The 15,771-nt window shown below is 55.4% G+C and overlaps 7 protein-coding genes across 7 annotated transcripts; 1 reads left to right on the forward strand and 6 right to left on the reverse strand.

Annotated features, from left to right (window-relative positions):
• Window positions 1-363: 363 nt before the first annotated feature.
• On the reverse strand, window positions 364-2,102 carry PG997_011225 (acriflavine sensitivity control protein acr-2; the record flags this gene model as incomplete). The annotated part of the gene is made up of 2 exons (XM_066815540.1): window positions 364-1,650; window positions 1,764-2,102. 2 exons carry the CDS (start codon window positions 2,100-2,102, stop codon window positions 364-366), a joined length of 1,626 nt encoding a protein of 541 aa, XP_066664830.1.
• Window positions 2,103-2,907: 805 nt separating this feature from the next.
• PG997_011226 (uncharacterized protein) lies at window positions 2,908-4,642 on the forward strand (the record flags this gene model as incomplete). Its single annotated transcript, XM_066815541.1, has 2 exons — window positions 2,908-3,920; window positions 3,985-4,642. 2 exons carry the CDS (start codon window positions 2,908-2,910, stop codon window positions 4,640-4,642), a joined length of 1,671 nt encoding a protein of 556 aa, XP_066664831.1.
• A 281-nt stretch (window positions 4,643-4,923) lies between these two features.
• On the reverse strand, window positions 4,924-7,276 carry PG997_011227 (N-acetylated-alpha-linked acidic dipeptidase-like protein 2; the record flags this gene model as incomplete). The annotated part of the gene is made up of 4 exons (XM_066815542.1): window positions 4,924-5,430; window positions 5,508-5,633; window positions 5,739-6,473; window positions 6,530-7,276. The coding sequence occupies 4 exons, from the start codon at window positions 7,274-7,276 to the stop codon at window positions 4,924-4,926; spliced, it is 2,115 nt and encodes a 704-aa protein (XP_066664832.1).
• Window positions 7,277-8,268: 992 nt separating this feature from the next.
• On the reverse strand, window positions 8,269-9,615 carry PG997_011228 (DFP-domain-containing protein; the record flags this gene model as incomplete). The annotated part of the gene is made up of 1 exon (XM_066815543.1): window positions 8,269-9,615. The coding sequence occupies one exon, from the start codon at window positions 9,613-9,615 to the stop codon at window positions 8,269-8,271; it is 1,347 nt and encodes a 448-aa protein (XP_066664833.1).
• An 871-nt stretch (window positions 9,616-10,486) lies between these two features.
• On the reverse strand, window positions 10,487-11,491 carry PG997_011229 (uncharacterized protein; the record flags this gene model as incomplete). Its single annotated transcript, XM_066815544.1, has 1 exon — window positions 10,487-11,491. The coding sequence occupies one exon, from the start codon at window positions 11,489-11,491 to the stop codon at window positions 10,487-10,489; it is 1,005 nt and encodes a 334-aa protein (XP_066664834.1).
• Window positions 11,492-11,972: 481 nt separating this feature from the next.
• On the reverse strand, window positions 11,973-13,775 carry PG997_011230 (tannase and feruloyl esterase; the record flags this gene model as incomplete). The annotated part of the gene is made up of 4 exons (XM_066815545.1): window positions 11,973-12,205; window positions 12,301-12,901; window positions 12,978-13,384; window positions 13,469-13,775. The coding sequence occupies 4 exons, from the start codon at window positions 13,773-13,775 to the stop codon at window positions 11,973-11,975; spliced, it is 1,548 nt and encodes a 515-aa protein (XP_066664835.1).
• Window positions 13,776-14,780: 1,005 nt separating this feature from the next.
• On the reverse strand, window positions 14,781-15,620 carry PG997_011231 (FMN-binding split barrel-related protein; the record flags this gene model as incomplete). Its single annotated transcript, XM_066815546.1, has 1 exon — window positions 14,781-15,620. The coding sequence occupies one exon, from the start codon at window positions 15,618-15,620 to the stop codon at window positions 14,781-14,783; it is 840 nt and encodes a 279-aa protein (XP_066664836.1).
• Between the last annotated feature and the right edge of the window lie 151 nt (window positions 15,621-15,771).

Consider the following 15,771-nt stretch of genomic DNA (forward strand, 5'->3'; position numbering starts at 1 on the left):
GAACGTAACAAACGGATGGCGAACCTTGTTGCATAAGACGAGGCAAATACCTCAGGCAAACAAAGGAAGTACCTGGCGCCTCCTGCATCTTCCCGCTCATCAGCCCCAGCGTGGCTTACCATTTCTTTCCCTCTTCGCCCTCTTCGCCCACCGAGTCACTCACCGTAGTCGCCTTGGCCGACCTATGCTGGCTTCTCTCAAGGCGATCTTCTCAGCTGGTATGTGACGTTGCTGGCTTGCCATCATTTTGATCTTCATACAATTAGGCAATCGAACCCCATCGCACTCAATTGCTGGCGCCAGCTGTTCGAGCCCCGAGGACCATCCCCACAGCATTTTCGCAAGCGACGTTCTCAGGCTTGATCAGGTCCAAATCCTCAACTGCCAGATGTTGGTCAACGTCTCCATGGCCGACTTGATCATTCCCCACGGACACAAATCCCACATGCCCTGCAGTCGCGACAATACCCAGGCTCTGCGTTCTGATGATGTCGTCTCTACGCCTGTCATGAACACAGGCCATGTGGTAAACTTGTACAAGGGACTGTCCACTTGGATGAACGAAAGTTGACAGAAGATTGTAGAGACGAGGTCCTCCGTGGTTGGCAAGAAGGGCAGATCATCCACCAAGTCTGGATCGGAACTGGCCTCCTGGATGTGGCTATGCAACCCGGGGGTGGCTAAAAGCACATACAGACAAGCCGCGGCACGGTATGTCGCTGCTGCGTGTGTACGATAGTCGATTTCGTCTTCGTTGACAAATCCCAACTCCACGCTAGCGGCACACATCCGGACTGCCCAGGCTTCGATATCGAAAGCTTGCGCATCCTTCAAGAGCAGTAATCCCTCCTTCAACTGTGAGGAGGTCGGGTTCCCACCATTTTCTATACCAATGCTCCGGGCCAGTCTTGCGGTGCTTAAGATGTTCACAAGAAGATCGGTAGGGCAGCTATGGTAGCTATTGGCTTCCGTACGCTGGAGAATCGGCAATATACTGACCGGATCTATCTCGAGCTGGGCCGAACCAGTGTCTCTCCCAGGAAACGGAGTGATGAGCGAATCAAGGGTACAACCCCATATATAATACGCCACTGAGTCTGACGCAATATAGTCGCGGATACTGGCCGAACCCGGAATTCCATGTACTCGTCCTGGTTTGAGAGCAGCATTGAGGGCCACCAAACTGAAGCTGTTTTGATCGTCTGACGTCGTTGAGCTTTCAGCCCCCAGGAGATGCGGAATACTCGTCGCGAGGGGCGGTTGGGTTACTGAATCAGTGACATGGGCTGCAATCAGACTGCCCGCCGCTCTCATGTGCGCTCGCCACTCCCCTTTCCCCGAGTCAATCAGAGCAAAGTTGACGAAGAACAGTACTGTCGCCAGTACAGCATCTCTTTCATGTGCAAGGCTTTCGTCATTGGGGGCCAACCTGTGTCTTTCGAGCACTTCCTGGAGACCTTTTATGGCCTTTTGGCGAGCCCTTAAAGCGTCCACGAGGGCGCCCTTAGCTACTAGGGGCTGTGCTTTTGTTGGAGAAGAGTGGCAGCCAGCATTGTAATAATGCAAAGCTGATGCGGCCACTATAATATGACGCAGGAAAGAGTAGGAGCTCGAGATGGGAATCAACTCTCTAAAGGGATTCCACGCAAGCTGGTAGGAATCGTGAACGACGAGATCTTGACAAAAGCGGGCTCCGACTAAGTATATTGCATTGCTTGTTACTATTTGGTCGCACTTATTGCATTGATGGGAACGTTACTTACAGTAGCACAGATACTTCCTTGTTGGATCATCCAGATCTTGGAAAAGGGGTCCCTAAGCGTAGGAGCGATTCCAAAAGTAATGATATTGTCGCTCTGGGGTTTACTGTTTCTCTGTGGTTGGAACGGAACTATCGTGTTTTGTTTGGCCTCGCCAGATAGCGCATACGGTTTGCTGCCAGCCAAACGACCGCGAGAAGCCGCGCCGCCGGTCCATCGGAGCAATTTACCGTACCCCAGGCAGTCTTGGCCAGTGGAGGAGCATTTGTTGCAAGAGGGTACTGAACGATCACACCGCTTGCGGTTCCTTCGACAGTTATGGCATGGCGGTAGAGCGGCCATCAACGGCGCAATATCACTATCTCACGGAAATCTGCCGTGTCAGAATGAGACCAAAACGAGTACCTGAGTGAACAACTTTGAGGCTTCCCAACAGCCGAAGTGGGCGGCGAAATGTGACGTGCCAAGATTAGTCAGAGAGTTACTAGCATGGTGTCTGTCAAGACTCAAGTGGCCTACAAGGTCAGCCACAAGCTGACCCCGCTAACATTGGTTCCTGGTAGACATCGACATGTGCAGGCCACGAATATCTGCTCTCTTCGAACGGCAACATGGCAATTCTTGTCGTAGCCACGTGCAGTGCAGCTGGAATAAGCACTCAAAGGCAGACCGACAATTGGTGTGTGCTTGCGATCCGGAAGCGTGGAAGGGGATTTTGTTGTGTAATGGATACACTCCTTGCTAGAGGATACCCGCAGCACCAAGCCCCTTTCGGTAGCCAAGACTCAAATCGTGCATATTCTGGGGCCCGGGTACACCATCGGCTTTACTAACTTTCTTCGGCCCATGACGACGATACATATGGGCAACGCCTTTCCGACCTGACATCCACAATATGAAGAATCTGGTTTGTCATATTCGAGAGAAACTCTTCTCAAAATGGCAGTCGAACTTCAACTCATGCATAGGCTTCTTTACAAAGCTATTCTTGCACCTCTGCAGCTGAGTCACAGGCGAGCGAATAGGAGTCCGCAACTAGCTGCTTATAAGATCATAAATAGAGTATACTATGTCGATTCTATTGCAATAATCTAGCCTTTTGAGATCGCATTGTGTTCTGGTAAATCATCACATCCGGCACCACACTATGACAAGGCCAAACACCCCTGAGAACGCGGGTGTGCTCACCCCAGACGAGAACGCCTATTCCAGCGATCGTTCACAAGATGAGTACAACAAGGCCGAGATCGAACGGCTGGGCCGCCAGAGGCCAGAGATCCTATCCTCTGCCATCGTCGAATTCGGCTTCGTCACCGCCATCATCATGTCTATGATGATGGGCGAGTTCTTCGTCAGCGGCTTCAACATCGTCTTGCCCACCGTGGGTGACAGCCTCAACATCCCAGAGCCGTCGCGCACCTGGCCGGCCGAGGTGCCGAGTCTGACGACGGCAGCGCTGCTGCTGCCATGCGCCCGCCTCAGCGACCGCTACGGGGGCCGGATAGTCTTCCTGGCCGGCGTGTCATGGCTCGTGGTCTGGTCCCTCGTCTGCGGCTTCAGCCAGAACACCAACATGCTCATCGTCTGCCGCGCCATGCAGGGCCTGAGCACCGCCGCCTTCCTGCCCGCGGGCATCTCGCTCCTGGGCCAGTCCTACCGGCCCGGCCCCCGCAAGAACTTCATCTTCGCCCTGTACGGCGCCTTCGCCGTGCTGGGATTCTACATCGGCATCGCCATCGGCGCCCTCACCGCCCAGCTGGCCGACTGGCGCTGGTACTTCTGGGTCGGCGCGATCCTGGCCTTCGCTAACGCCGTCATCGGATTTCTGACCATCCCAAAAGACCTGGGCCAGGATGGCGACGCTGCGCTTGCTATGGATTGGTGGGGGCTGGGCACCATCGTTCCCGGCCTGGTGCTCGTCATTTTCGCCTTCACTGATGGCGGTAGCGCACCCCAGGGTTGGCGCACCCCGTACGTGTACATCACGTTGATCATTGGTGTGGTGTTCCTTGCCGCTGCCGTCTACGTCGAGGGTTGGGTGGCAGCACAACCCCTATTCCCCGCCGAGGTCTTCCGGCCCAAGGGCATGAAGCGGCTCGTCGTTTCCTTATTCTGTTGCTATGGCGTCTTCGGACTTTATCTGTTCTATGTCAGCTACTAGTAAGTTATTGCTTCTCCTCCATCACACATGAACGCAAGCTTACCATCTTCACTCTACGCACAGCCTCTCGACAGTTTTGCATACAACCCCGCTGCAGACAGCCGCCTGGTTCACGCCCATGGCGCTCGGAGGCATCTTCCTCGCCCTCATGGGTGGGCTGGTCCTGCACCTGATCCCCGGCCGCATCCTCATGATCATCTCGGGCCTGGGCTTCCTGCTGTCCGTGCTCCTCTTCGCCCTGATCCCGGACCGGGTCGACGGCGCGCCGTCCACCAGCTTCCTCTACTGGGCCTACGTCTTCCCCGCCATGCTTTGCGGCACCATCGGCGTCGACATCACCTACAACGTCACCAACGTCTTCATCACGACCTCGATGCCCGCGCGCCTCCAGGCCACCGCCGGCGCCCTCATCAACAGCCTGCTCTACCTCGGCATCGCCTTCTGGCTCGGCGTCGCGGAGCTCGCCGTCTCGCAGACCAAGGAGGCGCGCGAAGGCGACGGGGAGGACGAGCTCACGCCGCGCGAGCAGTACAAGATTGCGTTTTGGCTCGCCGTCGGGCTCGCGGCCCTTTCGCTGATCCTGTTCTCCACCCTCAAGATCGGACAGGCCTCGGCGGATATGACGGCGGACGAGAAGGCGCAGTTGGCCGCGGAGCTGGCGGAGCGGGAGAGGGCGAGGGTGAGGGCGTTGGCGGCGGATGAAGAGAGGATTGAGAAATAAAGAGAGCCCTGTCTGGAATTTAGGAACAATAGCGTTTGCGAAGAATTAGAACTATAGATAGACGTATAGACTAGTTATAAAAGTGTCTTTAATACTCCAATATCTTCAAATCTTATCAATCTCGTTATATATGTAGATTTCCCACAAAGCTGTTCCCTTCTCAGTCTCAATCTGTAAGTGGTTGGTTAAGGAGGTTACCTGGGTAAGTAGGTAGGTTTCATGGAATGCACGTATAAAGTACCACCCCCTCAATCCCTTTTCTTCTGTTTTCTTTTCCTTCTTCAAGGCTTGACGATATCCGCCGCCACTTTGATCGCCGCCGCGGTCTTCCCCACCCACTCCGCGGCCAGGGTCACGTTGCGAGACTCGACCAGCGCCTCCGTGATGCCCGGGAACGTCGTCGGCGCGTAGCCCGTATCGACGCCGGGCGCGAAGACGACGTGCTTGTAGAACTCGCGGCCGGGCAGGCCGCCCTGCGACACGAAGCCGCGCTGGAAGTCGCGCGACTTCTGGTTCACCTCCTTCGGCGTGAGACTCGCGGCGGTGGTGTCTGATGGCGAAGATGGGCCGGAGAGAAGGAGTTGCTGCTGCAGCGCGCCTAGTGCCGAGGCTTGCGTGGTGAAGTCGTCGATGGCGGCGCGGAGGGGCGATAGGTCGAGGACTGAAGAGGTCGAGTTGACGGTCTTTTCGAGGTCGGCGAAGTAGTTGTTCATTTCGGTGCTGTAGGTCGAGACGTTGAAGGGGATCAGGTCGGCGTCGGCCATCTTATAGGCCAGCAAGGTGAGGTACTTGTAGTTACGGTTAGTATTTAGTGTGTTTCTTTGACCGGACAGTCCTGATACCCTATAGGGCTGTAACAACTTACCTGAGCCATAGATTTATGGTTTACAAAGCCCGGGTCGCCGTAAGTCGTCATCCAGTGGTACGAGTCGAAGTTGCTGTGATAATGGTACACGGGATCCGAGTCACCGTTCCAAGAGCCGATATCGACCTGGCGCCAATTATATGTTAGTTCGTTCAGTCTGATAACCACATCGCCATACCAAGTCGGTTAAACTAGTATGTCCACGATCATCTGTCTAAATCGAAAACTTACAGAACCGATGCCGCTGTGCACGAAAGCAGTGTAGTCGCTACCGCTGCCGAGCGGTTCGATGTACCCCTGATTGTCCTCATTCCAGACGTCGAACATGGTGCGGTTGGTCTCCCTCCACACCACCTTCTTCATAGTCTCGACCGCGACATCGTGCAGCTCCGGCGTCGCGGACAGGCCCGGGTGCGGGCCCGAGGTGCCGACGTCGATATTCAGATACGACACGGCCGTCGCGTTGAGCCAGGGCAGGTACTCCTCGACCCACTCGGTCGAGCCCACCATGCCGTACTCTTCGCCATCCCACGAACACAGGACGATGTTGCGCTTCGGCTTCCACCCCGTTTCGGCAACTAATTGGCCCAGGGCCTTGGCTGGCTCTACGATGACGGCAGTGCCGCTGTTGGGGTCCGCGGCGCCGCCGACGATCCACGCGTCGCGATGGTTGCCGATGATGATCGTCTCATCGGCATAGGTGGTCCCGTTGATGATCCCCACGGCGTTCCAAATGTCGGTGATCTTGTCCTCCATCACATTGCTCAGGTCCAACACGGTACCAGGAGCGGGACCCGTGCTGTACGTCACGTTGAGTGCGCCCACCCAGCCCGTCCGGTTTACCTCTGCGCCTGTGGCACCATGGCCGTCGAGCGCGGCCAGCAGCGGGATAGCATCCGCGTACGAGATGGGGATGGACGGGATCCGGGGTGTCACCACGGAGTTATCGGTCCGGGGCACGCCCTCCTTCGAGGGTATCCGGGCGTCGTCGGGTCGCCCGGGTACGTAGACAAAAACTGGACGCTGCCGCGCTGGACCGCACTCGGGTTGCGCGCGGGACCGTCGGGGTACGTCGCGTGGCCGTGGGCCTCGGTCATGTCGCCGTCGTCGGCCGGGTCCGTGAACAGCACCGCCGCGACCATGCCGTGCTCCTGGGCGTTCTTGACTTTCAGGCCGCGGAACGGCCCGCCGTACCGGGCCAGCGCGATCTTGCCCTCGAGCGGGACACCCAAGTCCAGCAGCCGCTGGAAGTCCACGCGTTGCCCCCGGCCGACGTAGACGTACTCGGCGCTGGCGTTGCCCGTGGCCGAGTACCCATGGAACGTGGAAATTCTATCAGGGTAGCCAGACGTCTCGTCCTGGTCCAACACGGCCTCCTCGAGGGCGGGCTCGAAGATGACGCTGCCGTTTGCGTGCCGCAGGCGCAGCGACTTGCTCACGGGGTAGTTGAGGTACACGTTGTACGACACCAAACCCGAGTCGAGACCGCTCTCGGCCCACCGGTCCGCCGTCCACTGGGCCATGCTCTGGTTCTTGCCCGCCAGGTGCTGGCCGTGGGTGTAATAATAAGACCATTCCGAGAGGGTCGTGCTCGACACCGAGCGCACGAGGACATCCTCGTCCGGCGTCAGGGGCGTCAGGGGCGCGCTCTGCCTCTTCACGAGCGGGGTCGAGTGCTCATGCCGTACGCGCTGACATGCGTCGACCGCCCCGCCGGCTGTAACGAGCAACAGCGCAAGGGAGCTTGCAGACCAGATATTGCAATGCATGTCTTTCTATGATGTGGAGCGAAAAGAAATATCGCAATTGGAGAGCGCACACTGGCTTACATGAGTCAAGGGGATATACTACCCAGTCATGAGTCTTATCTGTACAGCATAGCAGAGCATGGTAGGAGGAAAACTCGCGTATTTAAGGCTCTAGATGAGCAAGTTTCTTGGGCGACTACCTGCTGCATGTAAGATTGGAGATGAAGCGGCAGATCGCTATTCCATACGCCTGAGTAGGTCGAGTATTCCTGCAGCTTTGTGCCGCTATCCCACCTCTCGGGGTTACACCCGAGCCCATCCAGCAGATATATCATCTTACCTGCCTGGTGTAGGGGCGGGGGGATAACATGACGCATATGATTATGCAATGCTTTCTTATCACCAGGAGATGTATAGGCTACCGTATTGATTGCCTGGGGTCATGAGGAGATGAATAGGTAGGTGGTATTGGGGGAAACCCGAATTGCCCAATAGACTGCCAAGGATATGTCCGCCGGGCAGCAGCCGCCGCGGCCAACCCCGCATCCCGTTGTCCACCGTCCTCTGTCATGACATGTCCCCCAAGAGCCCCAGTGGCTACCTGCCCAGGCTTCTAACAGGACGGAGTATTGGGAATTCGGACTGCTGCCTAAGAGAGCTAGGCTGTGTGGCATTGGTATACTCGTTTGACGTCAACGCCGAACCTACCTAAAGTAACATAATGAAAGAGCGTAGCAGTCAAAAGTTGCCGGAGGAGAATCTGCAGTATCAAACCACTGTACCATGCCTGAAAAAGTGAGGGCATTTCCGGTAAGGCCTTGCTGCATCACACACGCGGCGGACTGACATCTCAACCCGCTACAGATCCAGGCAATGCCTAGGTGTAGCATATGCCAAGATCAGCACTCCAGTGGATAGTAACATTGAAAGCAACTGAAGCCATTGCATTCGCCATAATCTAACAATAAGTAATGTTGAATTGTGGGTTGTAAAACCCAATGCATCTCACAGCTCTATTTGGTCTTCGCTTTGACCGAATCAATGTGCTTCTGGTGCAGGTTCTGAACAGCCGGGATAATCAGCCCCTCGATCTCCATCTCCGGATCGCCATCTGGCAGCATGGTTGGGTCCAGGGGCTTGTCCTGGGCCTCCCAGTTTTGATCCTCCTTGTCCTTGCTGCCAAACGTCTTCCTCCTCCGGTGGCCGGGAACTCGGATCCATTGGTCTGGCTGGTTGGGCGCAACAAAAACGACTTCCCACTTGCGCGTCGTCAACAGATTACCAATGACGAGGTGGTGTTGATACCGGTCGAGAGAGTACTTGGCTTTGTGAACCAGGATCTCGGGGTCCGTCTCCAGCTTGAATGAGACGATCATGCCCTCCGGTGCCCAGCCGTCGACGAGCATCTTGAGGAACTTGGGGACAGGATCCAAGTCAATGATCAATCGTTTGCTGCGCGGGACGGCAGGAGAGGAATCAAAGTTGTCGAACGTCTCCTCCGGCTCGTCCGTACTGCGACGTGGTTTGTCGGCAACCGTAGTGGACCCTTGCTCCTTTTTGAAGCCTGCTGTCGCATTCGTGCTCTGAATCTTGTGCTCCGACATGCGATCAGAGGGCACAAAGAAGTCCGAGACTGCGGCCGCCAGGTAGAGTAAGCCATTCGGGCCCAGGGGGCGCATGAGCTGGGCCACGGCCCGCAGCTCATACAAGTAGTCGGTAATAGTAGTGAACGGGATCATGAGCAGCTTGCGCTCGCGCTTGGCGTCATTGTACTTGCGCAGGACACTCAGCATCTTCTCCTGATGCGTCGGGTTGGCCACGACGCTGCCGTCGTCCGCCTCGTGCAGGAAGTCCAGGAAGCAGTCGGTGGAGTGGCTGTAATGCCGACTGTAGGGCAGCAGAGAGAACTGGCGATGCAGGAAGATGACGGCGTACCCGGCCTCGAGGAAGTACTCGGCCGACGTGGCGCCGCGCGTGCCGGCGCTGAAGTTGTCGATGAAGCGCACCGTCTGCTTCTCGAGCGGAACGGTGGTGCCGCCCGAGGTGACGAGAACCACCCGCCGCTTGAGCGAGGCGTGGTGGTCAATAAAGGACCGCGCCTGTTCCACGTGAGACGTCAGGGCTTTGGGAGGAGGATTTGAAGAAAAGTAAGCATTCTCGACCCCCTGTTGGGACGAGGCCGCTGTGTCAGCGGTCGCGGAGCTGGCCATGGTGTCTTCTGTGAGAACGGAGGAGATGGAAGATGAAGGGGATGGCGGTCTGGCAGGGCCTATGTTGAAGGACAGGCTAAGTGCAGATGATTTGTCCTCCGTGTGTAACGGTGAGATTGTCTCGCTAAATTGCGTTGTCTGCGGTGTCATGGTGTAAGTGGGTGTTCTGACGTGAACAGGTGTGTGGTGAAAGGGGATGTCCAAAAATGGTCGGAAAGGGGTACAAGCACAAGCAAGTGGCAAGCAAGACGGCATGATATAGGGCAGCCCAGAAACCCCGAGTGAGGTCACTCCTTAGTTGCTGGGCTAGTCCGATCAACATGTCCGGCACTCCGGACAAAGCAGCGCTGGTGAGACCTCGGCAGCCACCAGGCTTCGGTAGTCGCGGGGCAGCATGCGGAGACAGAGGGACAGAAAGGGACAGGTGTGCTTGGTAGAATCGACCAAAACCGCCCTGCATCTTCTCTGCCAAAGTGCACGGGGAACTCGACTTACCGTTGTCAAATCACATATTTCTTCTGGGCTGGCGATTTCGTCCTCGTCGCTGGCAGCGATGAAAAGTGCTAGTTGCTGCTGCTGACGATTTACCAAAGCGTGATGAGTCTGGATGCGGGACCCTGAACCCGACTGACCCTTCAACCCTTCCAAGCGAATGGATCCGGGGTTCGCATTCGCGTCCACTCCCACGCTCGGATGAAAGGACTCGCGTGGTCCGTGCATCCGCCAAGTCGATTCCCAACGGCGTCATCTCATCGCTAGCTTGCTGCTTGCTACTACTTACTCCCTCTGCCTGAATTGTTACTTACAATCAACATTCACCAAAGATGCCGACGTCCAGCGTGCCGTCGCAATCATCAAACCGTTGTTTGCTGTTTGCATCAAGGTGTAGTGTATTATAGATACTTAACTAACGCGACGAGTGTACTGAAGGTGACTCATGAAAACCAATTCCCCAAACCCCCGCGACGAGTGTACTGAAGACGAGACCAATGACCAGAAAACCCCCTGTTACCCTTGCAAATCACAATCTGACCTCGAAGCCGATCTTTTCCGCGTATGATTTGCAATGGAATGTCCCCCTGGCTTTCACCCGTCCATGAGCATCTGCAAACAAAGTAATAGCGTCATCTAGGAGATGTGCTATATCATGGTGCGTGTTCATATAGGCGGTGCTGTTTGCAGGCTCCTTGACGGTGATGGTCACGCGACAATCACCCTGGTCGGAATATTCCCACCACCCTGACCCCCGTGGTACGTATTGCTTGGTACTATTCTTCTCTTTCAGTGAGCCTCGCAGTTCCATGCAATCTTCGACAAATGCGGCAGCCGTCCTATTCCATTCCGGGTCGTCGGTCCAATTGAAAGCTATGGAACTACAGCATCGAGTGCATATGTCTGAAGCAGAATCTGCTGGAGGATCGGAGCGATAGTCGAGACCGAAGCTAGGCGAGGTTGACATCGGGGCGGCACTGGGCCCCTTGACCTCAAAGTCAAGTGGTTCTCTGAGCCCTGTGTTGCCAACGTCGCAAGCAATATGTCCCCTGGCTTTCATTTCGCCGCCGTATTGCCGGGACACTTGGATTGCTTGCCGTAGGAGGGGTGCTACATCGTTCTTGCGGTGCAAGGTGTAGGGATTGCCTGTTGAGCCCACGGGTTTGAGGGTGACGTGGCAACTCTTGTAACTGAATATGGCACCTGGGGAGATGAATGGTGATGGGCCTGTGTCGGTTCGATTGTCATTCTGCAAAAGTTGCAATAGACTATCGCAGTCTGCAGCCTTTGCGGGAGGCTGGGAAGCCCAAGCCGAGTCAGTGAGGGACCAGAAGTTCGGCTTCCCGCAGCATTGGGTGCAGAGACTTGGGGAAGTATCCTCGGGAGCGATGCGGATGGCACCGAGACCGAAGCTGGGCGAAGTTGGTGCCGGGGCTGTATCGGTGATTGTAGTCTCACTCGCGACAGGTGCTGCATTGGCAGTGGTTGCAATGAGGGCGGCCATGATGGCCCCGAGAGTGCTCGTGGACAGCATGATGGGCAGTGTGTTTGTGCCCGGGTTGTGTGGATGTGGTATGCGATGCTGCTTCGAAAAGACTGGTGATGATGCTTGAAGAATGGAATTGGGTGAAGACGATATTGAAAGAATGAAGTTCAGAGAAGATGTTCAAGTTGGGATTGATGAGGACTTGAACAAGACCGGATTCCAGAAGGTATTTATAGGCCTCCCTCCCCTCCTTCAGAAACGGCCGAGACTTCCATGCAGTGCAACAGCTCACCAAAAAGCTAACTACGGTCGGAGGCATGCGCTGCGGAAGTCGCCATGTTTGGTCTGGTTGCATGCGTTTCGTTGACATAGAGGGAAGGAGGGCGAGAAGCAGGTGCACACCCACATGGCAACAGTGTGCATACATACATGTACTTAGATAAGTAGGTGCCAACCCGACCTGCCTCAAACTCGAAGTTCGATGTGTCAAGCTATCAGGTCAAGGCAGGCACCAGCCGGCCAGCAGGACTCAAGCGCTCACACACTCGTACGAGGTCCATTCGTCGGTGTTTCCACCAGTATAGTTGGCAGTCTTGGGCCACGGGCATAGCTTCCTCGTCCTGGAGCTCTTGTCTGCCGGGTCGCTGCTAGTCATCTCCTCCGGCAGTGCCTTGCTCTCAACCCATTCGGTCATTGCCTCGAGAGAATGCCAATTGGCAGGAACCTGGGGGTAATTCGAGGCCGAGCCGCAATGGCCACCACCTATCATCAATGACCTCGGATGTCAGTAATCAAATTGTTTTGCCCAACTGGATGAACTCCAATTGATATGGGAAAGTACTTAGGTCTGTACTTACCGGGAACCATAAACAATCTAAACCAGTCACCCACATTGCCCCCAGCAGCTTCCTCAAGTTGCTTCAGATGCTGAATCGGCCAGAGCGCGGCGTTGTAGGGATCAGCCCATGACTGCATCACGATCATCTTGCCTCCTGCTTTCTGGAAGGCCGAAAGGTCTGGGCTGATCTCGTCAATGAAGGTCCCCACCCTCTCGTCGAGAAGGTCGACGTCACTGCCCCAATTGAAGTTTCCAGAATCATAGGTCAGATTGTTAAACACCATATTTTGCAGTATTGGGATTGTGAAGGCACTGGCCAGTTCCCCTTCTTGCATCGCCCATTCCGTCTCACTGCCTACGGAAAACCCTGGGTACAGGCTCGTCTTGGTGCGTGAGTCAACCGGCCCTGTGTAAATATCCTTGGCAGCTGCAAGCTGCGCTTCAGTCAGGCAATTGGTGGGATCCTCAGCAGAGGCACCACAAGCCAATGAGTTGATATCAAAGTCGCAAAGCAGCGGGTTCTCGATGACGCCATCCTCGACCCCGTCGATAGCATCGCACTGGGCAAGCGCCGACTTGGTAATCAGATCTAAGGTACTCTGAGGTAAATGAGATGAACCCTGTCCGTTTCCTGTTAGCCGTGTAATCCTTCCATCAATCTTGCAGACCGTTTCCTAGCACTCGATGACGTCTTACCTGAGTCTTCTGGGAGTTCCACAGGAATGAAAGAGCGAGGTGCGAATACCAGTTGCCTGGGCAGCCCGCGATGATTCCGTCGAAGAGCTCAGGGTGGTATTGTGCCAATGCGAATCCTTGTGCACCACCGGTTGAGCAGCCGGCATAGTAGCTGTGGTTCGCAGGCTTGCCGTAGAACTGTTCAGCCAAGGACCTTGTCACAGGCGTAAATTGTGCGATGGAGTTGTGTATCCACGCTTGGACTTGCGCGTGGTCATGCATGTAAGGCAGATAGACCCCAGGTTTTCCACTGCCGCCGTTGTTGTCCGAAGCCCTGTGGCCTCCATCGCCTCCTGCGACTGCATAGCCCTCATTGACGTTTTTCATCAGGGCAGCCTCGTCAATGGTACCGGCCATGCCGCCATTGCCTGTGTGGTTGTATCAGTATTTATTCAGACTTACATATGTAGTCGACTTGATAAGAAACGGATCAATGCTCCACGCATACATACCGACTGCCAGAAACCGGCTGCTGTAGTCCGTGGAGGCCGGTAGCCACAGCTGGAAGACGATTGTATTGTTGTTGGCGTAGTCAGTCTCACCGAAGATCCGGCACAGCGACTTCGCGTTCGAAACGTTGGTGATATTCAGTTCGCCATTTGGGTAGTAGGTCGCATTCAGGATCCTGCTCTCACTGCCCAGGGTCGACTTGACCGACCCAGCGAACTGGGAACAGTCCGAAACATCCCATGGCTTGCTGTGACTTGCGGCTACGGCCAGGGTCTGCCATGTGGCAAACAAAGCCAAACGGGACAACATATCTGGCTATATCGTAAGGAAATTATAGAGGCAGTAATGGCATTCGGCGCCCTGAGAGGGAATTATCACGTTTTATATTCCCTGTTCTGAACACCTCTCATGCACATCACAGGCGCATGCAGTTCCTCATCGGGGTAGTTCCCGGTATTGCACTCTGAGGTGGTCTTGATCCTCGGCAGTTCCAACAATGTCGGGCTTGTAAGCCGACTGCGTGGGGCTGCGAACATACATCGGGAGACTTGCTGGGGTCGTGATATGGAGCACAACATCAGCTATATACTGTCGTCACCTTACTCCGCACATGGACGGGGGATTGCATCTCGATGTAATACAAGCAAGTCTGCATTATAAGTTGTTCCAAAGACGAGTTCTTCGACACTATATGCATCTCTCGCGACGTCTTCGTAGGATATAAGTGCCTTGCATACATTGTTAGCTCCCCTCCAGGAGATTGCTGTACCTGCTGGATCCTAACTTTGACGAGTCAAGACCTCATCGCAATAATCATGATAATACAAACAAGGAAGAATGCTAGCTTGACTCGTCGGAAAGTCACCGCTTCCAGCCGTCGGCTCTCCGCATTGTGGGGGATTAATTCCCGACGACCAATGGCAGTTGTGTGAAGTTGTCATCCCTCCACAATCCATGGTCCTCCCCCACAATCTGGTCACTACCACGCAAAGAACTTTCGGTTTCTACAATTTCGATTTCATGGATTCGTATGACCTTACGGCGAAGGTCACTGAATCCAAACTTGAGATTGGATATGCCATGTGTTCGCAGCTATCTGACTGATCGCCTGGTCTCCTGGCACTAACTGTCCAGCTGGGTGGGAATCTCTATTCACAAGTATTCGACTATTTAGATGTAAAGAGCTTGCCAATGAATTCCGGGGTGTTGTAACTGTCCGTTAATACTCTTGGTCAATACTAGCTTTTCTCGCAACTATATACAAATATATCAGGCCATGGGAAGAGCCCGCAGTTGCACTACGATGATGGTCGTTCAGAGTTCGACCCAGTCCCGGATGCTCCATTCATCCCAGCCCTTCTTCTCACCAGGCAGTTTGATCTCCTCGATCTCCTTCCTCGTAATGTTCTTCCAGTCGTTGACCGGCAGCCAGCCGATGTAGGCACGATCGCCGAACCCGCCAATCCAGTAGACCTGCTGGACCACCAGGCGCACGAACTCGGACTCGTGGATCCGGTTGCCAGGCAGCCAGTACTTGGCGTCGGGGTGCGCCTCGACGAAGCAGGCGGCCATGTCGGCCGTCTTCTCCGGCTCGACGTTCTCTATGTAGCCCAGGACGGAGAAGCGCGGGAGATTGGCGGCCGAGTAAGGCACTTTCTCCTTGCTGTTATCGTCCTCCTCTGAGCCTCCCAGGAAGTAGTCCAGGAACGAAGGGTAGTACGACTTTATGCGCTTGTTGGGCGGGTAAGGTGGGGCCCATTGCATGGCGAGGCTGATATTCGAGCCAGCGCGCGCGTTCTTGAACGAGGTCTCGACATTAATGGCCAGCATGGTGGGGTTGCCCTCGTCCTCGCAGTCGGCTACGTACTCCATGAGACCGTGAGGCATGCCGCCCATGCCGGCCGGCCGGTTCTCCTGGGAGGATACATCATCGCTCTTCTTGGAGGACGAGTCGTCCGGGAAGACGGTGGCCAAGGTGCCGAGCGTGGTTAGCGCCAGCAGCCGTCGGCCCTGCACGGCGGACTCGTAGGGAGTCGGAATCTTGTAGCCAGCCCGTTCTGATTCCGGCGGGTTGCTGAAGATGTAGGCCGGCTTTGTAGCGGCGGCGCCGAAGGCGACGCAGGAGATAAGCGGGAGTCCGCGTGAGAGTTTCATGGTTGGCGAGGGTGGATTGGAGTCCTCGGCCTACTACGATTGGGGCAAGATGGCAGTGCTACGATATGCCTCAATATACCAGATACGAGGTGGGTGATGGTTTAATTGATGATCAATATTTCAAGCAGAGAGAAAGCAGAATTTCTATATG

Source organism: Apiospora hydei (genome assembly GCF_038363865.1).
Source record: "Apiospora hydei strain CBS 114990 chromosome Unknown utg000008l_segment0_segment0, whole genome shotgun sequence".
Taxonomy (NCBI): Eukaryota; Fungi; Ascomycota; class Sordariomycetes; order Amphisphaeriales; family Apiosporaceae; genus Apiospora; species Apiospora hydei.